Below are 25,427 nucleotides of genomic sequence, written 5' to 3' on the forward strand. Positions count from 1 at the left end.
TTCCTGTCCTGACTTCCTTCTGTGGTGAACAGCAATGCTAAAGTGTAAGCCAAATAAATATTTTTCTCCCCAAATTGGTGTTTGGTCATGGTGTTTTGATGTAGTACTAGAAACCCTAACAAATCCCCAGCTGCAAATCATGATTTTTAAGTGTATGATTTAAATGATTCATCATAATTTGGCATCATAATTTGGTATACTGTCAACATAAATTAGTTACTTTGGAATATATTAATTCATGCAAATTACTTCTTCGTGTACAGGTGTCTTAGTGACTGTAATATTGCTGTGGAGACACCATGACCAAGTCAACTTATAGAAGGATTTATTGGGATCTTAACAGTTTCAGAAGGTGAGTCCATGACCATCACAGCAGGGAGCATGGCACGAGACAGGCAGGCATGGTCTTGGGGCAGTAGCTGGGAACTTACATTTTGATCCATAAATATCAGGTAGTGATGGTTCAGAGAGATGGGAGAAAATATGGTGTGGGTTTTGAAACCTCAAAACTATCCCCCAGTGGCCCACTTCCTCCTACAAGGCCACACCTTCTAATCCTTCCCAAACAGTCCCACCAACCAAGGACCAAGTACACGTTCTTACTCATTTAAACCACTACAAGGTTTCTTCACTGTAATTTTTAAGTTATTCAGGTCTGAATTCACTACTTCAGAGTTTATTGTGGCCCAAGAGAAGATAAAAAGGATGTAACCAGATGCTTCAACAGCAGTTATATTTTAAAAAAGATGACACCGCAGGGGACGGAACTGTAGAATTGCCGGGTTTCCAGCAACAGCACAGTGTAAGCAACCCTGCTTTAGGAAAGTAACATCTCTCTTATTCATGCTGCAACCTAATTAAGAATTTTGACACTGCCAGGAGCTGGGGAGATGGCTCAGTGGGTAAAGGACCTGCTGAGCAAGCATGAGTTCAACTTGTCAACACCCCACACCCCTTTCTCTTCCGTTCTTCAGTTGCAGGCTGTTGCTGGAGTTTACAGCTTGTCTATGAAGGCGGCGTATCTTGTGCTTCCATTTGAGTCCATACTTAAATTATTTTATGAATGAGACTAAGAACCCCAAAGGGAAGCATGATTCCCCCTGTATCGTTCTCCTGCAGTGCCCAGGCTGAAGAACAACCCGCTGACCAGCGTCCGGTCCCCAAGCTGCCTGAGTCCGCTCACACTCCGTGCTAGCCGGACCGCTTCTTTAAAACACCAGGCTACAGGGGCCTGGTGTAAACCTGCAAGTTAGGGTCCCTCCGGGAGACCGACGAACTCCAGCTCCACCCCACCCCGCCTCCAACAAAGAACGTCTAGGCGTCTCTGGAGGGGAGGGGCGCGTCTTACTGTGCGTGACGCACGGCGCTGCGAGCCCAGACTGGCCGGAGGGGCGGGGCGCATGCGTCATCCGCGCCGGAGATTGACGTAAGGGGGCGGGGCGCGCCGCGCCGGGGCGCCCGAGAGGTTGGCTCGAGGGGCGGCGGGTGGCCGCGCTATGGACCGCTACGCGAGCCCGGGGGACGAGGCAGCGGACCGGGCCCGGCAGCAGGAGCGGCACTACCAGCTGCTGTCAGCGCTGCAGAGCCTGGTCAAAGAGCTGCCCAGGTGCGTGGCCGCGGGCGGGCCGGAGCGGGGACCGGGCGGGAGCGAGCGCCGGGGGCGGGGCGGGGGCCGGGGGCGGGGCGGGAGCCGGGGAGCTGAGGTCTGGAGCTGGGGCGGGCCGGGCTCGCGGCGGGGAGCGGGAGCAGGATGGGGGGGGGGGGGGTGGCGGGGCTGGGGCGAGGGCCGCGCTCACCCGGCGGTCTGCCCGCAGCTCTTTTCAGCAGCGCCTGTCTTACACCACGCTCAGCGACTTGGCCCTGGCGCTGCTCGATGGCACGGTGTTCGAGATCGTGCAGGGGCTTCTGGAGATCCAGCACCTCACCGAGAAGAGCCTGTACAATCAGCGACTGCGGCTGCAGAACGAACACCGAGGTGCCGGGGGCGGGGCGGGGGGACCTCCCCCGGGGCGTCTCTGGCCGCTGGAGGCTCGGGTAGACTGTCAGGGGTGCAGAGCCCTAGCTGTCCCTTTAGCCTGCTGCTCAGAAACGTCTTACTTGGATTCCCCAGGTCCCAACAACCTCGCTGTTTGTAGGTCTGTGGACAGCTCTGTCGTACCGGTTAAATAATCCGTTATTTGGAGCACCTTCCCATTTGAGTTTCAGGCTTGATGGCCCTCCGGTGTCCACACTGAAGCCCTTTCCTATGCTTGTACGAGGCTGTTCCCGTTGTACCATCGGGTCTCCCTTCCATCTTACTTGCTCCACGCTTGACTCGGTTCACACGTTTTAGGAAAGTTGAAAGACTATGTGACAATGTCCCCGTGCTCTCCACTAATACGTTGCTATAGATCTTTGGGCTCTGTTATTGCTTTGGATTTTGATACTGAGGGCTGAACCCAGGGCCTCAGACATGCTAAACGAGTTCTTTATATTGAGTTATGTTTGCATGCAAACATTTCCTGCTTCTCTGGGACAGGCAGTGTCTGTGATGCCAGACAGGATCTCCCCATTAGAAATGTGTGTTGGATTTTTGTTAAAACCTTTCCCAGTTCCTATGGAGATGATCAGGTGTTTTTTTCTGTTACTACAGTGAGTGACATTGATTTCTAAGTTCCTGGCATGAGCTGCATTCTGGGAATGCATCCTGTATGGTCATGATGTATTGTTTTTTTATGTATGTTGTTTTTTTTTTTTTTTTTGGTTTTTACGAGACAGGGTTTCTATATATTGTTTCAGAGGCTATCGGTCCAGCCTGGCCTCGAACGCACAAAGATCCGCCTGCCTCTGCCTCCCGAGTGCTGGGATTAAAGGCGTGCGCCACCACCGCCCGGCTGTATGTTGTTTTTTAATTGTGTGTTTACATGTCGTGTTCATGCGGTGCGTGTACACATGTATGTGTGCACCTGTGTGGCCATGCGTGTGGTTGCCAGAGGTAGGCATGGTGTCCTAGTTATGGTTACTATTGCTGTGATGAAACACCAGTACCAAAGCAACTTGAGGAAAGGGTTTATTTGTCTTACATCACTGTTCATCATGGAAGGAAGTCAGGGCAGGAACTCAAACAGGGCAGGATCCTGGAGGCAGGAACTGACACAGAGACCATGAAGGGAGCTGCTTACTGGTTTGCTCCTCATGGCTTGCTCAGCCTGCTTTCTTACAGAACCCAGGACAACCAAGTTCTGGTGGCACTAGGAGTGGCACGGCCTTCAATGGGCTTGGTCCTCCCCCATCCCTAATTAAGAAAATGCTCTACATGCTTGCCTACAGCTCAGTCTTATGGAGACATTTTTTAATCAAGGCTTCCTCCTCTCAGATGGCTTTAGCTCGTGCCAGGTTGACATAAAACCCAGCCAGCACAGCCCTGAATATCTTTCTCTGCTGCTCCGAATTTTAGTTTGCGAGACACCAAACCTGGAGCTCGCGGATTTGATCACGTGACTGGCCAGTGAACTGTAGGAGTCAATCAACCTGTCTCTACCTCCCCAGTTCTGAGCGACAGAACAGTTGCTGTGCCCAGCTTTGACCTGGGTGCTCAGGATCCATACACATTTTCCTGAGTCCCCTCCCATCCTTGTCTGTTGGATTTGATTCATGAAAACCATAGGGGCTTTGCCTTTCTTCCTGATAGACAACAGCCTTGTGATTTTCTTAAAATAGTTTTGTGGGTATGAAGGTAATGCTGGCTTCAGAATGTGATGAGAAGTCTCTTCAGTTTTCCAATAAGTTTTATTTCTTTACCAAATGTTGGAGCGACTGAGCCCTATTTTTCTAATGTTTTGACAGAAGTATACGTTGTATCTAGTTCACAAGTCTAAAGTACGTGACTCAGTCCTTTCTCTCCTTTTCCCTTTTGGTTTTCTGAGACAGTGTAGTCCTCCTGCCTCAGCCTCTCTAGTGCTGGGATTGCAGGTCTGGGCCAGGCCCTGTTTTGCTCGTTACTTTCAGTGTGACCAGCCAGGCTTCCCCTGACTCTTCTCTTCTATCCACCATTCTTCGGTACTTTCCTTCCTGCATCAGAAAGGAAAGGTGTCCTCTCCTACTTTTTCTTGCTCTTCCCTGACTTGACCTGGAACTGACCATTATTCTATAGAGCCCTTTTATTTGGGATGTCTCAAGCTTTTGCCATTCGTCCTTCGGAAGGCTTGGACCAGACTCTGGTGCACCTGGCAGTGTGAGCCTCCACTGCCTTCAGTCAGATCCAATAGGTGGTGACTGGGATGGGCCATCCCTGAGCAAGTAACCAGAATGAAATCTGGGAGTTGACCTGGGACTTTTAGCAATGTTGGCTAAGTGGATTGAAGGAGATGATGTATTCATACATGTACCCGTTGCCTCAAGCCTTGTGTCTACCTCATGTTCACTGCAACCAGATAATTAGGCAGTCTCTTTCTTGCCTTTGTGTTGATGGATTTATGTTGAGGTGGTCCCTGTTTTCAAACAGCAGTGATAGTGGTATCATTGGGGTACATACAGAATGCTGGGAACTAGAGGCGCTGCAGAGACTATCAGACCTCAGGAACCCTCTTGAATAGAGCTGTCCTGTGACTCTTCTAGGAGTAAGTATATTAGGGATTGAGTTTGCTCGGGGTCAGCCAGTCACACTCCCATTTTATGTGCTGATTGGTGTGGTGCATTCCACTTTGCGATCACAATCCTTATCATTCCCATGCTCCCATCTCCCTGTTCCATCAGGGAAGATCGTTTGTCCATATGTGTGGCACAGTATCAGGGACCAGGTACTTTGCTTGCTGGTAGAGGGTAAAACACCAGACTTCCCAGTGCAGAACCCTACTGTACATACCCTTCACCTCCTCTGGCTGCTGAGCTGGGGTTGCTCTGCTTACCTGTAGGGTAGCACCAAGCTTGATTAGATGCTCACATGCCTTTGGCTCTTTAATGCGTCAGTAGGTGTCCTTGGGTGATGTCCTATGGACGATGTCCAAGATAGCACAGCTAGAACTGCCACCAGAGGCACCGTCTGCCTCCTGTCCCTGCACTGTGTGTACTGAGATCATTGCCATACCTGCCTAACCTACAGTCCTCTTAGCGCCTTGGAGGTGAAGGACTTTTTAGACTAGGCCTCTAACGTAGCTTTGGGCTGCCCCTCTGTTCCCAACACCTGCTCTTGCTGACAGCTCTCGTTCCATCCTAGTGCTCAGGCAGGCTCTGAGGCAGAAGCATCTGGAAGCCCAGCAAACCTGCCGGCCCCACAACTTGCCAGTGCTCCAGGCAACTCAGCAGCGCGAGCTGGAGGTAGGACCTGGGATGGGATAGCTGGGCCTGGAGAGTAGGGACTGAGTATGGTTCAGAAGCTGAGCTCGTGGCTCGCTGGAGGTTTGGTGAGGTCCAGCTCATGGCTTCTCTCCATGGGGACTGAGAGGAGAGTCACAGCCCATCTGCCACTCCCCTGTTCCTCCAAACAAGCCTCTCTGTGGACTGGAGCAGTCACTGAGTCACAGTGACGAAGGGCAGTGGTAGATAACACGACAGTCAGGAAGAGGCCATTATACCATGGAGCTCAGCGTCAGATGGAGGCCCGCGGGAAGTCACAAGCCACGGTGATAGGGGTGAGGATGGTGGCTCCAGAGAGTAAATGACAGGTCTCACAGGCATTTCCAGCTTGGACTGTTCGGTATAGCCTTATGGAGCCCCTTTGCTGAGCCACAAACAAGGATGCCACAGCCCTGGAACCAGAACCACTGTGGGTGGGCAGGGTAGCCAGGAGGAAATAGCAGGGAGGGATGTGTTTGAGGCATCCTTGGGCAGAAGCCCTAGCAGGAGCCATCCTGACTCAAGCCATGGTAGGCCCTGGAGCATCGAATCCGGGAGGAGCAGCAGGCAATGGATCGCAAGATTGTCCTGGAACTGGACCGGAAGGTTGCTGACCAGCAGAGCACACTGGAGAAGGCAGGGGTAGCTGGTTTCTACGTGACCACGAATCCTCAGGTCAGCACATTAGGCTAGCCCTGCCACAACCTGTGCCCCTGGCCCCTGAAGGCTCTGTCCCATTCTATCTGGAGCTTGTTTTGTGTTTGTTTTGGATTGTTTTCTTTTGGTGGAGGGTAGTATATTGCTTTTTATTTATTTTTGGAGGCAGGGTCTGCTGTGCTGCTCAGGCTGGCCTTGAACTTGACGTCCTCCTGCCTCGCCATAAGCACAGGAATTACAGGCAGTGCCAGTCCACCAGTCCACCTGGAGTCTCAGCACACTGGTTCAGCATGCAGAGTTGAGGTGGAAGGCCCTGGGAGGGCACGGAAGTGATGCCCAGCTGTCCAGCCCTGCAGAGCCTTCTACCTACCTCCCGCATGCTAGCCGCCCCGCAGCCACTCTAAGAAAACCAGTGAGACTGCTGCCTGACTAGGTACCCAGATTCTACCTCTGCCCGCCCGTGGCCAGCTTCCCCTTAGCCTCACTACCTGCCATCTTCTTGTATGTCTTAGGCTAAGAAAAGGAGGCGCCGGGCGGTGGTGGCGCACGCCTTTAATCCCAGCACTCGGGAGGCAGAGGCAGGAGGATCTCTGAGGCCAGGCTGGACCGACAGCCTCCAAAACAATACAGAGAAACCATGTCTCATAAAACAACAAACAAAAAAAAAAAAAAAGAAAGAAAGAAAAGGGGGCATGGGGTGTTGGACTGGCCCTTACAGGGCCTCTTTTACATCCCAGGAGCTGACGCTGCAGATGAACCTATTGGAGCTCATCAGGAAGCTGCAGCAGAGGGGCTGGCAAGGGGGAAAGGCAGCCCTGTGACCAAGTGGGGTCTTTGCTGTCCTCCATTGCCTAGGATGGCTGTCAACTCCATCCTGTCACTGTTGCCAGAAAGCTTCAGGGAGCTACTACTGACTGTCAGCTGCCAACAAGTGTGATCTTTGTGAGGAGACACTGACTAAACCCTGGCTGCACCTGTCACCATCCTCTGTTCGGATTTGGGGGAGAGGTCCAAGCAGTAGGAATGGTGCTGTGAGAAGGCCCCATGACGAATGTTGAGTGGGACTATCGCTTCTAATGTCTAACCTTCTGGGCATACCCACATTTCCTCCAGGCTTGGGTTTGCCCTGTTCTAGTATGGCCCCTACCTTGACAGCCCCAGCCCTGGATAGAAGCTCCAGAGCCCAAGTCCTGTGTGGCCTAGAAAAATAAACACCCCAACACATGGTTTGTGTTCATGCTAGCTAGGATTCTTTCCTGATGGCTCTGGCCATGCTGGAGCTACCAAGTGACAGCCAAGTGGCCTTCTGAGATCCCAGCCAAGCCCTTAGGCCTTTCATTATCATCTTTGCCTGACCAGGTCCCCCAGTTAAGACACTAAGAACCCACCCCAAACTGCTGTGTGAAACTGGGGAGCTTAGCAGGAGGCAGGAGCCCTGCCACAAACCCAGGTAGGGCTTAAGTAACTGGAGTGAAGGGTGAGGGGCAGGACGGGTTGGAGGAGAGCTGGGCTTTAGCATCTGTGTGCAGCCTGTACTCATCCAAACCTGTGGGTCTGGGATGTGGATCTAAGTGGCTGGGTGTCACTACAGCCAGGCAGAAGTGTCCCCAGTGCCTGGGTTGGAATGGCCTCTGGCAACTCCAGGTAATACCCCATGCAGGCCAGCCCCTCTGCTGCTCACAGCTGACTCATGTGCAGGCACTAAAAGCACGTGGTGGCTCTCACGTACAAAATTATTTATTCACTAAGCAGGCTTCACGCCCGGCATGGTGACATCTGCCTTTGACCCCAGCCCTTGGGAGGCAGAGGCAGGCAGATCTCTGTGAGTTTGAGGCCAGCCTGGTCTACAGAGTGAGTTCCAGGACAGCCAATGCTACACAGAGAACCCCAGCCCACCCAAAGCTGTGCCCTGCCCGAGAGGTAAGAGGTTGAGTGGAGTAGGTGTGGGCATGGCCATTGCAGTGACTAGGCTGGGTGGTAGAAGAGGTTGCCAGTGCGCAGCCGCCTGTGGAGCTCCTGCCGCAGCAGCTGCCTCTCTCGCTGAGCACCCTTCATGATGCTGCTGTTCTCCAGGGCACGGCGGGACAGGTAGGGCAGCACCTCCATCACGGGACCATAGGGCACATACTTGTACACAGGGAATCCTGCCTGGCCTACACACGCACAGCTGTGAGTGAGAGCCCATCACAACATGGTGCCCCTCCCACCCCCTGCATGCACCCAGGACAACCAGCTCACCTAGTGGGAAGCTAATTTGATCACACATCCCCAGCAGCTGTCCGAAGCTCACCTGGCCGTCATCAGGATGCAGGCCTAACTCCTCCATCCTGTGAAGGGGACCAGGCTGGTGAGGACCCACCCCAGGACACAGGCACCCTGATGCATCTCTGAGCCTCTCCCTGCTCCTACATTGTAGCCAGTCTCCTGTAGGGAGGGGCAGGGATGTGAGCTCTGCTCTAGCTTCTAAGTCTCCCTAGTACAACTCCCTGTCCACAGGAAAGGCCCGGGCATCGAACCTGCTTTCCCATCCCACTGCCTCTGACTCCCCTTCTCCATGTCCAGTACTCTCTGTGGCACTGTGAGCCTTGCTCTAGGGACTGATAACCCAGCCCGGCTTCATTCTCCCTTGCTGGCTGCACAGCTGTCATTTGGTCTGAATGGAAAGTGTCAACATGTTGACTCAAAAAGGAAAATCGAAATAACTTCATTTTTAACTTGGCTACTAGGAAATCTATAGCTATGACTGGATCACATTGCATTTCATGTGCGTGTGCTTAGTGGTCATGTATGTTCATGCATGTGACCAGAGGGCCACTTGGGTATCGTTCTTCAGGAGCCATCCACTGATTTTTGAGACAGTTTCATCATCCCAGGGCTCAATGATTTGGCTAAGCTGGCTGGCCAGCAAGCCCCAGGAATCCTCCCGTGTCTGCCTCCCCAGTGCTGGGGTTATAAGCTCTTACCCCCACACCCAGCTTTTTTACATGGGTTCTGTGAATCAAACTACAATCTTCATGCTTACATGGCAAGCACTTGGAAGTCCCTTCCCCAGCCTCCTTCCGCTCGATTGGACGGTTCTGTGAATCAAACTACAATCTTCATGCTTACATGGCAAGCACTTGGAAGTCCCTTCCCCAGCCTCCTTCCGCTCGATTGGACGGTTTAACATCATCTCAGTCCCCTGTCTCTGCCCCAGGCTGGCAGGAGCGTGGTGAGCTCTGCAGGACACTGCTTTCCCAGGTCTTTCTCTCCAAGACTAGACGCCAGTGTCCACATCTTAGGTGGCCGTGGAGTATGTGCAGAGGCCTGCTGACTTCTCCCTCACTGCTCTCTCCTTGCAGTCATAGTTAATCGTGCCATTTCAAGCTGTGAGAGGCACCATCCTGAACAAAGACTGTTACAAGGCCACTGACATGTTTAGCTGGCAGCCAAGCAGTGTCTGCAGGCTCCCGTGACGTTCTGCCCAGCCCCGCCTTTCAGCTTCACTGCTCCTCCGGGAAGTTTCCTAGGGTATCCCAGCCTGTGTGCAGGGCTAGCCCACCATGCCATGGAACCCAAGCATGCTTCCTGGGAGCTGACTCAGCAGACCACTGTTCAGGGTCTACCAAATTTTTTGTATCCAAATCCAGGAACATGGAGGTGGGGAATGAGAATCACTGGGGCCCTGGTATGGGTTACAGTATGAGATACATAATTATGACATTTCTTAACTTTCTAAAACTTTACTTGTTAGAACTCTACCAAAGTTGCACTCCTTGGGGTAAAGAGAAAAATGAGCATATGAAATTCCAATGCAGTTTAAAATGCTTGATAAACATGAGGCCACACTTGTTTTGATTTTCTTGTTTGTTCAAGACAGGGTTTCTCTATATTGCTTTGGAGCCTGACCTGGAACTCGCTCTGTAGACCAGGCTGGCCTCGAACTCACAGAGATCCGCCTGCTTCTGCCTCCCAAGTGCTGGGATTAAAGGTATGCACCACCACGGCCCAGCTTCATTTTTTTTGGGGGGGGGGTCACACTTGTAAAGCTTCCCAGGGACCTAACTCTAGATCTGTCTCTTAGCCATTTTTTGTCACCTAACATTTATTTTTGAAGTAAATAATCGGTATTTTAAAAACTAATGTAGCTATGAACTCTTAGAGGGTAAGACAAGCCTAGGGACTTTGGGTAACTAGGCCGTGGCTGCTCTCTTCACGTTACCACTGCCACCAAACACTTAGCAGTTCCTAATGGGTCCCGTGCGTTCTCAGAGCCCTGCACCACCTGCCCCCCACAAGCCCTGAGAAGCCTCCACGTCAGGCTGGCAGATCCTACCTGCAGAGTGTGAATCGTACTGTGTCCTCATTGTGGGAAGCCACCATCACCTCTGCCTTGGGGCTGTGCTGCAGCTCTTCCAGAACATAGTTAAGGCACCTGAGACGGGGACAGTCCTACATAAGCTTGCCTCCAGGCCAACCACCACCTTAACCCCTCTTGGTTCTGCAGAGGGAAGCAGCTTGCAGGACCCAGAACCACCCAGCAATCAGGCTTCTGCTGAGGCGATCCTGGTTGCAGCTGCAGCCAGAGCATCAGAGAGGGAGGCTCATAAGAGTCAGGAAGACAAGGACATTTACCACAGGAGCCCACTGCACCAGTGCAGGAAGCCCAGGCAGTTACAGATTCACAAGCCCCTCCCACGGTGAGACAAGTGCTGAGGGAAGACTCCATGGGGCTGCCCACGAGTTGTTGAGGGAGCTGGGCCTCTGCTGGGGTGGGCTCTTCACTGAAATCCTAACCGTTATGCAATGGCAATATGAATCCATTTGTTGACCAAACTAGATTTGAAAGGTACGGGTCTGCCATTAGAGTCCTGTCTGGGTGAACGGACACTTGTCCACATCTCCCCAGCAGTAGTGCTCTGTGAAAGGAAGGACCAACATCACCCTACGAGGGCTGGCAGGGCCTGCCTGAAACTGTGGCTTTGCTTCTGGACGAGGCCCTATAGCACAGTCCTGGCTCTTCAAGAAATAGAAGTGGAGGCTCAGGTAGGGTGAGGATCCCTGAGCACCAGAGAATTTCAGCGTTATTGTCACCGAGGGCACTGTCAGCCTGGACAGCACACATGCTGTCTGATCCAATAGGTCAGTTTCTAGGAACATGTTCAGCCGTGCCCTGTGACTGCACGTGTGAACAGCAGAGCAAGGCAGGATGTTCACTGAGTCCGTTACTATAACTAGAAAAGGTCATGGAGCCTGAACACACCCTTGGGTGGACACCTGTCCTGGAAACTGCTGACGTAGGAGACAGAGTAATTAAGTAAGAGGCAAGGGGCAGAGCGGACAGTATACACGGGCAGGTGGCACTGCCTGGATGTGCAGCAGACTCAACATGGGACAACATGATCGGGCGTCAGGTTTGCAATGAGCACACACAGCCTCGGGAAGAGGGCCCACAGTTGACTGCACGCTCTGTAATGTCAGTTATGTAGGTAAGCTGTTGTTTGAGTTCATGGAGACACCAGCTCTGCAGTGGGGTTGCCACACACTCCAGATCAAAGCACATTTCTGTCTGAAGTCCTCTGTCCACCCCGTTATATCGGTTCTCTCACCATGAGAGGGAAAAGCGGTAGCTAAGGGTGTTAAAAACAGGATGTCCTTAACAGCTAGAAGTTGAAAATCAAAGTTAACATCCTATAACAAAATGTTTACGATGGGAAAGGCAAAAAGCTGGTTCTGCAGAGAAAACAGCCGTATCCAGGACTCCCATCAGGAGCCCCAGCATGACGGACTGACAGACCGATTGACGGACCGACTGGGGGGTAGGTCTTCCCTAGACATCCCAGCTGGCTGTGTGCACGCCACACTTTCCTGTTCCTTTTGTTTGCTATTGGTTGGGCTACTCCAGCTGTCTCTGCTTGACATTGAGCCCATGATTTGGTAATGTTTACTGTCTCTCTGCTTTTCTCCATTTACTCTTTTACTTTTGCTTACTATGTGCTTAGTAAACTCATCCAAACTGAATGCACAGTTAGCATAGATCGTCCTCCCCAATGTACAGAACAACTGCACAAAGAGACCCCAGTGATAAACAGCAGACAATAGCTCTGCCACCCGCCACGGGAGCTGAAACAGACCGGTTGAGCCAGCGAGCCAGGCACCTGGGATGGATCTCTCTCTCCCCTTAGCCTACTCCCCTCTCTCATCCCATGTATCCCAGGCTGATCTCAACCTCACTTTGAAGTCAAGGATGCCTTTTAACTACTGATCTTCCTGCCTCCTCCCAGGTGCTGGGACTAAAGGTGCCCATAATCATGCCTGATTTATGTGGTAGTGGGGTTCAAACCCAGGGCTTCAGGCATGTTAGGCAAAGCACTCTACCATGTGAGCTACACCAGTTGTTTTAAGTGTCAGCAGAAGCCAACTGGGGACAGACGCCAGTACCTATCCATATTCAAAAGAGGAAAAATTTGGCGTTTTTGGAAAAAAGATAAAACAGCAGCAGAAATAGCATCTTTGCCCTCAGGAAACTGGCTCTGCCTGAGAGGGGCCATTACACTCATGGTCAAGGTTCTCATGCATTGTTCCAAGAAGGCACAGAAGGCCCTCTCACCTGTGGTACATAACATTGGTGGCCTCGTACGTAGGGTTGATGGGGTCCTCATAGCCGATTTCCGCAGCCCTGGCACGCTCTTGGGCCATGTATGCGCCACGCACCAGCTTGGCCCCAAAACACCATCCCTCACGGCGAGCCAGTTCCATATCCATGGTCACATTATCATAGGCATCCTGCAAGCCAAGCTCAGACGTCACAGGGAGCTCCAGTGGTGGCAGCACAGCCAAGGTGGCAGGCAGCACAGGGACTATCTGCTTCACGTGTATCTCAGCTCAGAGTGCCCATGCCAGCCCCTCAGAGGATCTGGGAGACAGATGCGGATAAAGCTGGGCCTCCAACCTCCACCCCCAAGGAAAGGTGACAGTGGGTGGCCACCCCGGATACCTGGAGTTACTGTGTATTTCGGAGTCACCTTGGCCAGTTAGGAACAATTTGCCACCTGTCTGGGACTGCCCCATACACACCATGTCCTCTTGGTGCCCAGCAACGTAGCCACCTCAGGCTGAGGGGCTCAGCTTGGGGTTTTTCTGGACTCCCAGGTGTACTTCCTCAGCCCTGTCAAATCTTCCAGGGGAGTCTAGTGATTTTTCCCCCCAGATTTCTTAAGAGGGTCCTGTGCTAAAAATGGGCAGAGTCAGCAAAAGTCCTCAGAGGAGCCTGGGACACTGAAAGAGCCACTTGCCTTCTGTCCCTGTGCACTTGTATTTTGTGTTATTAACTATGGGAAGGTGGTTTGCAGGAAGTCATCATGCACATGTGGAAATCAGGAAACTTATAGAAGAAATTGGCTCTCTCCATGGGATCTGGAGATCAAACTCAGGTTGGCAGACTGGCAGAGCAAGTGTTTTCATTGAGTCATCTTGCCTGGACAGGGCCCAGGTAGTCTTGTTTCCTCCTCTGCAACTGGCACTGACCCAGCCTCTCCTGTAAGCCCAGGGGCAGCACTGGGCAGGGTCTGTCTCCTACACGGCTGAACTCACTCTAGAGTTAGTAGCCTGTTCATTCCTTCACCGGTGCTGCTCTGGACTCTGTGCAAAGCAGGGCCAAACAGATGTTACATGGCCCCATAGAAAGGCATATTCCTGTAGGGGGGTGGGTCACACTGCCTGAGAGGCTCTGCAGTCAAGCACTGGAGACAGGCAGGGAGAGGCAGGCAGGAGGTGAATGGCTGTACCTTGAGGTAGCACTGGAATGTGTTGAAGATGAGTGGCTTGTCCACATTGAACCTGCGCTGCATCTCCAGGGTCAGGCGGCTGATAGCCGGCTGGAAGTAGCTCTGCTCAGCATCTATCATCAGCCGCACGCCTGCCTCTCTGCCTTTCTGAGGGGTGCACAGGGAGGAAGGATCTGAGGCTCAAGGTTGATGATGCCCTCCCTCTGCTCAGGTACTGGGGCCCCTAATGCTCTGTACCCCAAAACACACACAGCATGTCCGTGTACACACACCCTTGGCCAGCACATCCATACACACACACACATACACCCCCACACTCCCACATGCGCACACACGCGCACACACACACACCTTAGCCAGCACATCCATACACACACACATACACCCCCACACGCTCACCCACACTCCCACGCACACGCGTGCACACGCACGCACACACACGCACACCTTAGCCAGCACGTCCATCCTCTGCAGCATCCTCTTCATCTGCTGCTCCTCCTCCTCAGTGAACCGTGACAACAGGGGCTCCAGCTGGCCTGTCTGAGAGCACAGCAGAAGTCAGGCCACTGGGGGCCGCAATGCTCCATCTTGAGGCCAGAGTCACCTTTCAGCAATGCTCTCTGCTGCCTACTCTACTGTCCCCTAATAAACCAGAGAGGTCCCTTCTCAGTACCTTGTCTTAAACCAGTTAGATACAATGACAAAACGCCTCAAACTGACTTCCAGCTAGCTCACTGTCCTACCAGTGAGGAAAGCTGTGCCCATGTAAGCAGCACCAGGCCCAGGCCTGTTCCCCAAGGAATTTATTTCTGTGCCTTCAATTCCGAGATCAGTAGGGAGCCATGCGAAGAAAGGCAAACGAAGGGAATCTAGACCCCAGTCAACCAGAAGGCTCCAGTTTGGATAGAAAAGGCTCAAGCCATGGATATGGGGCACTATCCAACTTGCAGCACAGGGACCAAAATGTGACTTTCAAGGAGCCAAACGGGTCAGCGGTGGACTGGTGATGAGAACTGGCAGGATGCACCCAGAAACTCCATACAGCACAGAGGTCTGCCCCTCCTCTCGCAGCCATGGTCCAAGATGCTCCCGCAATGCTAATGAGCCACCCTTTCACGGATCCCAGCAGCCTGCCTCCACTGAGCACAAACACCATGTGCCACAGTCTGTCAGTGACCTTGCAGCAGAGACTTCATGAACACACTGTACCCCAAGGTTCCAGGGCAGTGGCTCAAAGTTTGGGGCGGGCTGGGAACACCACAGAAGAAACACCTGCAGGGCGTGTTCCTCAGTTGCTGCTCCTTCTTCAAAACCCAGAGCAGGCAGGGTCCCACACACCTCTTCCCCCTGAATACAGGCCACACTAGCAACTCACTTTGCCAAACTGAACTTGGCGTGACTTCTAAGGCCAGGCTGCAAAAGTCAATGCAGCTTCTGCCTGGCCTTCATCTCAGGGTAAACTCACTCTGGGAACCTAGCCACCATGTTTGGAAGAAAGCCCAGATGATAGCATCACCTTCCTTACTTAGCAGGGCACCTCTGTGACCACCTGGCCTTGCCACCCTCTGAGTACATGTGATCAGATGAGAGCTAACCAGTTGGACCCTGTTCAGCCCAAAAGGCTTGTGGTGACCCGCACACTAGGTATGCGGGGGAGCCCTTCTCTCAAGACACCCATCGTCTTGTGGGCCCCTGTCCAACTGAGCACTGTGGACCCTGGGTTTGTCTTTGTGGTGGGGTCAGAAAGTCAGTCACAATGGGTAGGCAGACACATGGAATGGGGGAGGGGTTACCTGCACATTGGGGACCACCAGGTGCCTGGAGAGCTGGGTCCTGCTGTCAATGAGGCTGTTCCAGTCCAGCAAGTCCACAGTGCTGAGGGGTGAGAACATCAGCAAAGTGGGCAGCCAGGAATTCTGGGTCCAGTCACCTGGCTTCACCCCAGGTACTGGGTTTGTTTGCGGGTCTGACACGCACCAGCCCATTCCTGAAGACTACTTCCAAACTTAGCCTTCACAAAACCCAGCCCAGTGTTTGACTTTAAAAGACTGAATACTGCTCCCAATTAAAAAAAAAAAAAGAAAACCAAAGCATGACCATTTTTGCAATGCATCAGTAGCAATAAAAACACAAAGTATACAGAATTCCATGGCCAGGTTAGGCTTAAGGAAGAGCCAAAAACTGAAGGCTAGGCAGAGTGTAGACACCACTTCAAGAGCGTGGAGAAGCTAATACGCAAGGGCCCCCCCGAGCCAGCAGCTCTACCACAAGCCAGCACTCTGACTTGACTGAGGGCCCCTAGTGACATTAATCCTAACCTCTGTCCCTAAGGATAGGGCATTGGGTGCTGACTTCACCTGCCAGTGTGGCTCTTAGGAAGACGCTCTGAGACCCAGGATGTTTTCTATGAGAAGACATAGAAAACGCTGCCTCTCCCCTGCTCACCATCAACTCCTGTTCAGTAATCTCAGGAAGCAGTTCCCTTGACACTGTCATTCCCACGGCTCACCCCTTCCCAGGAGGTGACCAGGAGTAGAACCACGGGGCTCTGCTGAGACCATGACTGTGCCGGGGCAGCTCTTACCCAGACACTCCCAGCGTCTCCGGTGTGAACCACCCCTCGATCTCAGCCCTGGATGCGATGCCCATCTTTGCAATGCTTTCCTTAGGAATTGAGAAGGCGGAGTCAATACTGCCATCTCTCGCCATCCGTTAAGCCTCATCCCCACCACGAGTCTGTCTGACTGTCACATCACCTGTGACAGCAGCACTCGTCTCAGGCCCGCAGTTCCATTCCCAGCTGGCTGTGATACCTGTTTCCACATCTGCCGTTTCCCACATCTGCTCTGAGCCAACTCCCTACCCCCCAACCATACCCTGTAGACAGTGGAGCCGCCCAGAGTTCTACCACAGCGCTGCTTCCCCTCCTCTCTGGGGCCCCAGCTACACCTCCAAACAGCTGCAAGACCCCACCTTAGACCACACTGCACAGTGCCCGGGGAAGGAAGGGGAAGGCTGCTTACCTGGAGCACCACCACCTCCAGCTTCGTGTCTACAGCAGCACGCCCAGCCTGTCCCTGCTCTGCGGCCATTTGATGAAAGAACCGTCTCCACCTGGTCAGCACATCTGAGAACTGCAGCTGCCAGTGCAGGTGTGAGCCCCACTGCAGCATGCGCCCAGCTCCTCCATCCAGCTCTGGGGCCACCTCTGCAGCCCCAGAGCTCAGCTACCAATCTGAGCACGTCTGAAGCCTCTCAGTGCACACAGTAGCCCCGGGGTTTCAAAGCCTCTGCTGTCAAAGGTGCCACCACTTACCAGAAACTGTGGTCTTCCCAGTGCAGTGAGCTTAATGGCTGAGAAACCACCATCACTGGCTCCACCTGTCCGAAGCGAAAGGAAGAGCCATGAGTGTCTCCAAGATGATGAACGTCTGGGTCAGAGGGACCAGGTGCACCTTGTGGCTCCCTGATAGTTAAAACCAGCCCTGTAGCCAGTTCCTACCCATAGTGATACCCAGTCCCCTAAATGCCCTTGCACATGGCTGCTCCAAAGGCCCTGCTACAGAGGTAGGGAGGGCTGCTGAACAACCTTTGTCCTGCAAGAAGACAGCAGACAAAGAAGCCACAGAGGTCTGCACATTGCTGGCGGCCTCTGTGGCTCAGTTTTTTCCTAATGCTGCCAGCTCTATAGGCCATCCACGTATGGGCCACAGAGCCCAGAAATGCCAAGTGGAGTAGGGGCTGGGTGGGGCACACAACCCCAGGGAGAACAGACAAGGCACCAAAATGCTGGAGTACAATGATTACACAGGCCACCCTGGTCCGTGAGGCAACTGCTTACTGGTATTACACTCCATCCACAATTCTCTTACAACAGGGAGGAGTTGCCAGTCACAGAAGATGTGTCCTCAGCTCCCAGAACTGACCCTCAACCTGAGGGGTGGGGATTCCCGAACTCAGTATGAGGACACCACATGCAGACACAGGTCCAGGGACATGCAAGGGAGCACGGGCTTGTCAGGAGGTGCCCCCAGGGGCTGTCAGGACCGTTTGGAAGGAGCTGAAGGTCTGAGCACAGCCCTTCACTCCAGCCCTAGCCTCCTCCACAAGCCCAAGGCTCGCCTAGCAGCTAGCAACACCGGGGACCCCACCTGAGGCCTCGATGCACTTCAGTAAATTCTCCATGTAGTTGTCACACTTGGCTTCACTAGCATAGAAGTAGGTGCGGGCACTGATGACGCCATCTCTGCGGTCTCCAAAGGCAGGGTGGACCTGATACTGCTTCTCCCTCTTATTTGTGTCTGGGAAGGTAAATATATGACCTTATTAGAGATGCCAGCCTAGTTCAGAACCCTCCCAGCATAGGTCAACATCCCAGGGCTACAACGCTCTAGATGGGCTCCGAATAGGCCTGGCTGCACCCAGAAGTCGCCCTCCTGATAGTCCTGCCTGCCCTTTCCACTTGGGTCCCCCTGGCTAACCCTCACGAAGCAGCAAATCAGGCCAGGAAAGTAGAGCCGTTATCACAAAGGCTGGAACTGCAGCCTACTGAAGGCCAAGGAGACAGAGTCTTCCTGTAAGAGCTGTTAAAAATACAAGGAGCCTGGGTCTCATCAGGAACTCTCAGGTAGGTCAGGTACACAGAGCCAGAGCCATAACTCTACCATAGGAGGCAGTCTCTGGTCTTGTCCCCTGCCCAAAGGCTGGCCCAGGCCCAAAGCTCAGATGTCTCCATGGCCACCAGACTCTGCTGATGTGAGGAGAGTACCCATTCCTAAACTCACCACTGCTGTTTTTCTCTGCTTCGGAGGTGCACGACCTGCAGGACAGAGTTGGAGGCAAAGGTTGGGTCACCAGGATGCAGCTAAGCCTTGGATCAGACCATGAACCTGACAGAAGGCTGGCTCAAGAAAACAGATGAACTTGAGTTAACCTGGCACTTCCTCGGGTCAGGCATGACTGCCTGGGCCAGGGAGAGGATGCCCAGGCTTCCTGTGGGTTGAACCTTTCTTACTGATGAGGTCAGGCAGGGAGAGGGAGAGGGGCAGAAGCCACCCTGTACAAAGGGCTCCTCCAGTCCAGCAACAGTGCCCCCTTGCTCTGGTCTGCACCCCTAACATCTGTGGTCTCCAGGACAGAGTCCCGCACACCCTGGCTACTCCCACTCTATGCCCCAGCCCCTGCTAAGACTCTTAGGCTTATTTTCCAAATAGAAACCAGAAATTTCCATGGAAGATGAAAATGAGACCTTAATGTCACCTCATTGAAAACCTCCCAGGTCCCCATCATACTTGGAGACATCAAGTGCTCCACAGGGCAGGGTCCTGAGCACTGCTTCTTCCTAGCATTCTTCATGGCAAGGAGCAGAGACAGGAGACAGCACCTTCCAGGTCTTACTGTCAAAGAGCCTTACCCATCTAGGAACCTCACTACTCTTAGAGCAAACCTGGGCCACCCTTATCTGGAGATTTTGGGTCAGAAACTATGGGGGGGAGGGGCAGGTCATATCCTTGGGAGGCTGGGGCTCCCTACAAACACCTCAGCTCACAAGGCCACAGCCCAGCGAACAAGGAGCCAGGCAGGCTGCTACTGTTCCACCTACCTCATGCGGACAATATGTAACTAGAAAAGAGGGTGAAAAGTCATTTGGTAACAATGTTCTGAGTCTGTAATGAGGAGGCAGACAGAACCCATGCATCATCTGCCCTCAGAAACAGCCAAGGTCCCAGGAGGATATTTCCCCAGAGGATATGGGTTCCATAAGAGCAGCCTCAGGTACAAACAGACAAAAGTCCCCGGAGGGCTATCAGTGTGCTGATTCCCTGAGCAGAAACCCTGTCAAGGAAGGAAACCTGGCTCCTCAATGATCCCGATGAGAAAGAAGGTTGGTTGTAGAGCCCCACAGCCCAAAGTTTAGATGGTTTGGCCTCCATGCTTTCTGTGCCTTCTTCTGTTAACTAGAGGCAGGCTTCAGTCTCTGGGCCTGTGGGGCAGCTCACTCCATCAGGTGCTCTGTCAGTTCTTTTTCCTGCGAGGAGGTGGCATGTGAGGATTGCCAGCCTCCCCGTCACAGACTCGGAACACTGTCAGAGTGATATTTCACCCTCTTATCATCAAAGGCAGGCAGTCCATCCTTTGAGGCACAGACACCAGCAGCAGGGCTGGGCCCGCATTCTCACTACTTGCTGTTGGCACTGGAGGGTAAACACTGTTAGGTAAGGAAAGTTCTATTTCTGATGTCCTGGAGCCCAAGCAGAGCTCCTGTGGCACAAGCAGCCATGACGAGCTGAGCAGCCAACGGACAGGCACAGACAAGAGTAGATCCTGCAGATAGGCAGGGCAGGCAGGCCTGTCACCCAATCTCATAGCAAGCCTGTCTTGGGTAAGAGCACTCAGTGCTCACCCTATCTAGGCTGAGGCTGTGGAATCCATTTGGTTATTCAACAGCAGCCTTGGTAAAGGCCCACAGCCAAATCCCCAGGCATCAGTGAGGTTCATAGGGGATGCTGGGGCTGGGTCACCCCGCCTTCAGAATGGCCAATCACAAGGCAGGGGCTGGGCTCCCAGACTGAGACCAGACTCGGACATTCTGTTCTCTGGGCCAACGGCCTCACATGACTGCCTTTCCTCAACACCTCCTGTTAGCCACCTGGGAGGAGGAGCAGGGTAAAGTCAAAGGCCTGACAGGGCCTGGCCTATGGTCACAGCCATCGACCAGGAAACCAAAACCAAGCAAGGGCCTGTCAGGGAGGGTCACAGGCAGCAGCACTTGCGAAGAGAAAGCTAGTTTTGCCCAGGCTTGCAGTGAGTTAGCTGCCACCCTAAGGGAAACAATAACTCTGCCCTGCTACCAAGAGAAGAGGGCAGTTCTGTGAGCTGTGCTTTCTCCTCGTGGCCTGGGGGAAATTCCTGGTGCCAGCAGGAGACTCCAGGCTGCCTGTCACACTACACTGCTGCCTGCTACAATTCTGACTGGCTAGGCCCAGTCTGCAAAGTTCTACACCCTGCAGGCACAGTCATCTGCAGATCAGGAAACTATCTAAGGACTAGTTGGAACCTGCAGGTCCAGTCAGCCAGTCAGGAATCCTTGGAAAGAGAGACTGTAGCAGGGCAGGAAGCGGGGGCAACCCCTAAAGTTTCTGTCTCAGCCTCAGCAGCCACACACTTACACCACTCTGCCCTTGCAAACGCAAAGGCAGTTTGAATTTTATATAGTTTTTGTATCACAAACCATAGTTCAACCACTTAAAACGTAAAAACTGCAGCCTCAGGACTATGTGATGAGCTGGACATGGTCGAGGGTCATAGTTTGCAGATGTACCACTCAGCCCCCCTCTAGTATAGGCCCACAGAGCACAGCGCTCTTGTCTGCGGGGAAACCAGAACTCTAGGCACAACTTAGGAAGGCTGCCGGCAGTCAGGCCAAAGGCTCTCCCAGTCTTGTCCACCACCTAGCTGAGGCTGAAACCTAGCAACCTGGTGTAGTTTGGTCTGTGCCTTGCAACACCGGAAAAGCAGGCCTTACTCCATCTCCTTGCGCTCCGCCTCCTCGGGGCTCAGATCTTCCTCCACTCCATAGTCCAGGATGGAGCCAACACCGAAGGCTTTGTTGTGCCGGATCAGAGGCCTGATAGACTCCTGGTCCTCGCCAGCCACAAAATGACCATAGAAGGTCATCTTCATTAGTCTGTCGAACATCCTCTGCCCCAGAAGCTTCCTGGCAACACGGAGTAACTGAAAGGCAAAGGAAAGCAGCTGTCTGGCCATCTGTCTGTCTCCCCAAATTTGCAAGACCCCTGCTTACTCCTTCCTGTTTCACGTCAGTGCCACGCGGTGCACAGCATGTTTTATAGAGACCACTCGGAGCAGGCTGCTTCCCGTAGCACAGTCACTTTGAGCCAGTCCGGATCCAGGGCAGCATGGCAGAACCAAGGCGCCCTCTCAAGCTGCTGGTTCTATGAAGCTCTGAGCACATTGTTCCTCTTAGGACTGAGCCCGGATCCTCAGGGCACAGAAAGTTGCCTGGCCACCCCTTAATGGGGGCAGGGGATCCAGGCAGTGTCCCAGGGACAGCAGTAGACATTTCTGTGACATTTAGTGGTCTTGGGGGCAGCACAGAAGTAACCCTCTAGAATGACCTCCACACGTATTTGGTTTTTTTTTTTTCATTCTAACCACCAGAACAGCTGCTGAGCAGTGGCTACACCCAAAACTCAAATGGCTAGAGAGAGGTCTGTCTGTCTACAGGACACCATGGGATGGACTCCACTCCACAGACTCATCCAGAGATGACCGGCTACGCTGACAGTTGTGCCCCCCACAGAAGATGGCTGCATGTAACCAGACACTTTTCTCATCACACCTCACCCCATCTCACAGGGTTGCAAGCATCCCAGGGAAAAGGAGAAGGAAGCAGACGTCATGAGAGATGCCCAAGGGGAAGCAGCAGCAAGGCCACTCCTCACAGAAGTAAGGCAGACTGACAGCCGGTGCTGTGGACAGTGAGGGCGGACATTTGCTAACCTAGATTCAGGAAAGAGGGTGCCCAGCGAGGCAAGGTGAAATGGGGCGCAAGGAGACAAGCTATGGCAGCAAAGTGGTGACAAGCACACCCCTAGGTACCCGCTCAGAGGCAACCCCACGTCCACACAGGAGAAGCCTGTCTCCAGTCCTGCCCACCCAGTTCAGCTCCGAGAAAGGAAAAGCCTGGGGTGCCTCAAGTCTCATGGACAATGAACCCTTCCCTGTGTGGGGAGCCCGCTTTAGTCTAAACATTCGCAACTTCCCCATCATGGCCCTGTCACTCTGTGATGGGCTCCATGAAGATGCCGCCGCTAGACAACATCTATCTGCAGCCTCCATGCTGCATCTGGGATTTCTGCACTCTGTTCCTTTGTTAAGAGTGATGATCTCTGATAGAAGCTCTCATTCCCGGTCACTGAGAATGGTGGACACACATACAGACAGCGCTGGCAACTTTAAAGAGGACTCCAAAGCTAAGCCACCATCTCACAGCTGTCTTGATGTCACTGATGCCCTGGGGTGTCAACACCTGAGCTCAGGGCAGCACTACCTCCTATCCAGGTGAGTGACGTCTTTGAAAACTTGTACCAGGAATAGAGTCATTCTCACTGTTTAAGATTCAGACCAAGCCAGGCATGGTGACACACTTTTGTAATTCAGCCTTGAGAGGCTGAGTTACAGAGGGACAGGAGTTCAAGGCCAGCTGAGCTACAGAACAAGACCTTATCTCCCAAGATGGTTCAGTTATAAGTACTTTGAGTTTGATCCCCGGACACCACACATGGTGGTGTATGCTTGTAATCCCAGTCCTAGGGAGGCAGAGACAGCCAAGCTTCTGGAGCTCACTGGTCAGCAAGCCTAACCTACAAGCTAGTTTAAAACAAAAACTTGTCTTACAGGGTCAGGCGGACATGATGGCAAACTCCTTTAACCTCACATTCAGGAGGCAGAGAGAGGTAGATCTCTTTCGGGTCTATGTTGTGAGTTTCAAGAAGCCAAGGGCCGCATAGTGACAAGCTGTCTCAAAAGCAACTCTTTAAGAGCCGGGCAGGGAAGCCTGGCCTGGTAATACACGCCTTTATTCCCAGCACTCGGGAGGCAGAGGCCAGCCTGGTCTACAGGGCAAGTTCCAGGGCAGCCAAGATCACACAGAGAAACTGTGTTTCCAGAAAACCAAGCAAAAAAAAAAAAAAAAAAAAAAAAAAGACGGGTGTTGGTGGTGCTCGCCTTTAATCCCAGCACAGCCCAAGTGTGCCCTTGGGCTTCCATATATGCATGTGTGCTCATGCACACACAAACGTCTCAATCCATGTCCAGGAAACCAAGGACAGTAAAGCCAGTTCTCTCCTCTGGCCCCAGAGAACCACTGTAATTTGCATTCAGTCTCTTCAGTTTGGGCTCACAATCAAAAAGGGATAGCCTAACAGGTGTGGTAGGACACACCTTTAGTGTCTGCATTTGGGAGACAAAGGCAGGGTTATCTCTGAGTTCAAGGCCAGCCTGGTCTACAGATTGAGTTCCAGGACAGCCAAGGCTACACAGAGAAACCCTGTCTTGATGTCAAATAGACTGCTTCATGGTCCCCAAAAGGGTTCCAATCCTAGGCAGCAGTTCCCAACTCAGCTCCTTAGCTCACAGCTCCTCAGTTCCCAACTCAGCTCCTTAACGCACAACTCCTCAGAACAAAGCGCGGTTGCCCACTGCCCCAGCTCGAGCCTTACAGCCTCAAGGCCTGGGTCAGCTGTTCTCAGTCTGGTCCATCAGTCTAGGATCCGGTAAGTAGATCTGCTCAGGGCCTGGCTTTGAACACCATTTCCTTCAGCACGAGGCACTGAGGCCACTACCAATGACAGCCACACAGATCTCAGAGAAGCTCCCAGGGCACAGGTTGGACAGGTGGAGTGGGGGTGGGGTGGGTTTGCTGCACATCTTCCCTCCTGGCTGGCATCTCTGGCAGATCCCTTCCAGCAACCTGTTAGATGCTGCTACTTCACAACGTCCTCGCCGCTTGCTTCTACCCCGCCGCCCCCCCGGGGGGGGGGGCTCCTTTTCCTGTGTACCTTTCTTCCCTACTGGGCATTATTTCAGTGCATTATGACCCTGGCCACCATTACTATACCACACACGTACCTGGCCTCCCGCACGCACACCAGAGCTTTCTTTTACTCCCTTATTTTTACTGCTTACAGAGAAGTTCTTCCAAAGGATCCCACCAGCACAATTGTTCCATCTCAATTGTTGTGGGATGTGACTCACCTGCTACCCGCTGTGGCCCAGCGGCTAAGTTCTAAGTGTAGCTGCAGCTCCTCCAGTCTCACAGGAGAAGTATTACCCACTTTGAGATATCGTCCAGATCTGCATCTTTACAAACATCACAGGTCACCTTGAGATAACTAACTAATCACTAACCCTTCAAGACTGGCTGAAGTGGAATCCTGCTTCCCCCAAAGGCCCTCACATTTTCAAAGATACCATGTTACAGTTTAAAGCTCCATGTTTCCTAGTTTCTGAGAACCTGCAGCTTCTACACTGCGTTCCAGTGTAGACCGACAACAGGCAGACCAAGGCTCTGGGGCTATCTGGACCACTGTGATTTTATCCAATCTCTTCAGTTTGGGCCACCCACCCGCGCACCTGTTCGTGGTGCGCCAGCAGCACCCGCGACGCACACAGGCGCAGCACTAGCAGGTTGCGCACCAGTTCCGAGCTCCGCCGACTGCGGTACGCCTCCTGCGTGTTGCCGAAGTCCACGACTGGCACAGGCCGCCGTACAGCCTCGGCCGCTCGCCATGCCCGCACAGCCCCTGAGCTCGCGGCGGGCTGCTCGCGGGCCTGCGGCTCTGTAGAGAGACCGGCCACACGTGGTGCCACCGAGCGCAGCAGGAAGACGCGCCTCAGAGCCATGGCGGAGCCAATACGCGCGCCCAGGTGGTTTAAGTACGCTTGGTCGGCCACGCCCTGATCACGCCCCATTCCCGGAAGCCCCACCTACCACCCAGTGGCTCTGCCCTAATTTTAAGTAGCTTTGTCCCGCCCCGCAAGCGGTTCCTTCTCCTCCGGAGGACTTTCTTGGCGCCCTGGTTTGGCATGCGTCCCGTGACTGATCACGCCTCTCCAGTCCGCAAATCCTCCTCCTGAGCCCACCCTCAGCTCTGCCCCCCACCAAGA

General features: G+C 53.2%; 2 protein-coding genes across 6 annotated transcripts; one reads left to right on the plus strand and one right to left on the minus strand.

Annotated features, from left to right (window-relative positions):
• The first annotated feature begins 1,425 nt into the window (after positions 1–1,425).
• On the plus strand, positions 1,426–9,797 carry LOC101838594 (protein DGCR6). Of its 3 annotated transcripts, none has more exons than XM_021231491.2 (5): positions 1,426–1,606; positions 1,815–1,975; positions 5,195–5,295; positions 5,848–5,988; positions 6,140–6,473. In XM_021231491.2, exons 1-5 carry the CDS (start codon positions 1,497–1,499, stop codon positions 6,167–6,169), a joined length of 543 nt encoding a protein of 180 aa, XP_021087150.1. In that variant the 5' UTR covers positions 1,426–1,496; the 3' UTR covers positions 6,170–6,473. The 3 variants fall into 3 exon arrangements, with proteins under 3 accessions (XP_021087150.1, XP_021087151.1, XP_005077584.1); XM_021231492.2 differs by lacking the exon at positions 6,140–6,473 and adding an exon at positions 9,312–9,797 and having other exon boundaries at positions 1,427–1,606; XM_005077527.4 differs by lacking the exon at positions 6,140–6,473 and adding an exon at positions 6,708–7,196 and having other exon boundaries at positions 1,429–1,606.
• Prodh (proline dehydrogenase 1) lies at positions 7,692–25,178 on the minus strand. 3 transcript variants are annotated; one of them, XM_005077526.4, is made up of 14 exons: positions 24,894–25,178; positions 21,262–21,470; positions 18,521–18,555; positions 17,888–18,037; positions 17,053–17,117; positions 16,760–16,876; positions 16,321–16,400; positions 15,530–15,611; positions 14,184–14,276; positions 13,737–13,883; positions 12,560–12,735; positions 10,286–10,384; positions 8,209–8,297; positions 7,692–8,123 (listed from the first exon to the last, which is right to left on the minus strand). In XM_005077526.4, the coding sequence occupies exons 1-14, from the start codon at positions 25,161–25,163 to the stop codon at positions 7,936–7,938; spliced, it is 1,800 nt and encodes a 599-aa protein (XP_005077583.1). In that variant the 5' UTR covers positions 25,164–25,178; the 3' UTR covers positions 7,692–7,935. The 3 variants fall into 3 exon arrangements, with proteins under 3 accessions (XP_005077583.1, XP_021087147.1, XP_021087148.1); XM_021231488.2 differs by having other exon boundaries at positions 7,692–8,297; XM_021231489.2 differs by lacking the exons at positions 7,692–8,123; positions 8,209–8,297; positions 10,286–10,384 and adding an exon at positions 11,401–11,579.
• Between the last annotated feature and the right edge of the window lie 249 nt (positions 25,179–25,427).

The sequence above is a fragment of the Mesocricetus auratus genome, unplaced genomic scaffold (assembly GCF_017639785.1).
Source record: "Mesocricetus auratus isolate SY011 unplaced genomic scaffold, BCM_Maur_2.0 Super-Scaffold_100008, whole genome shotgun sequence".
Taxonomy (NCBI): domain Eukaryota; kingdom Metazoa; phylum Chordata; class Mammalia; order Rodentia; family Cricetidae; genus Mesocricetus; species Mesocricetus auratus.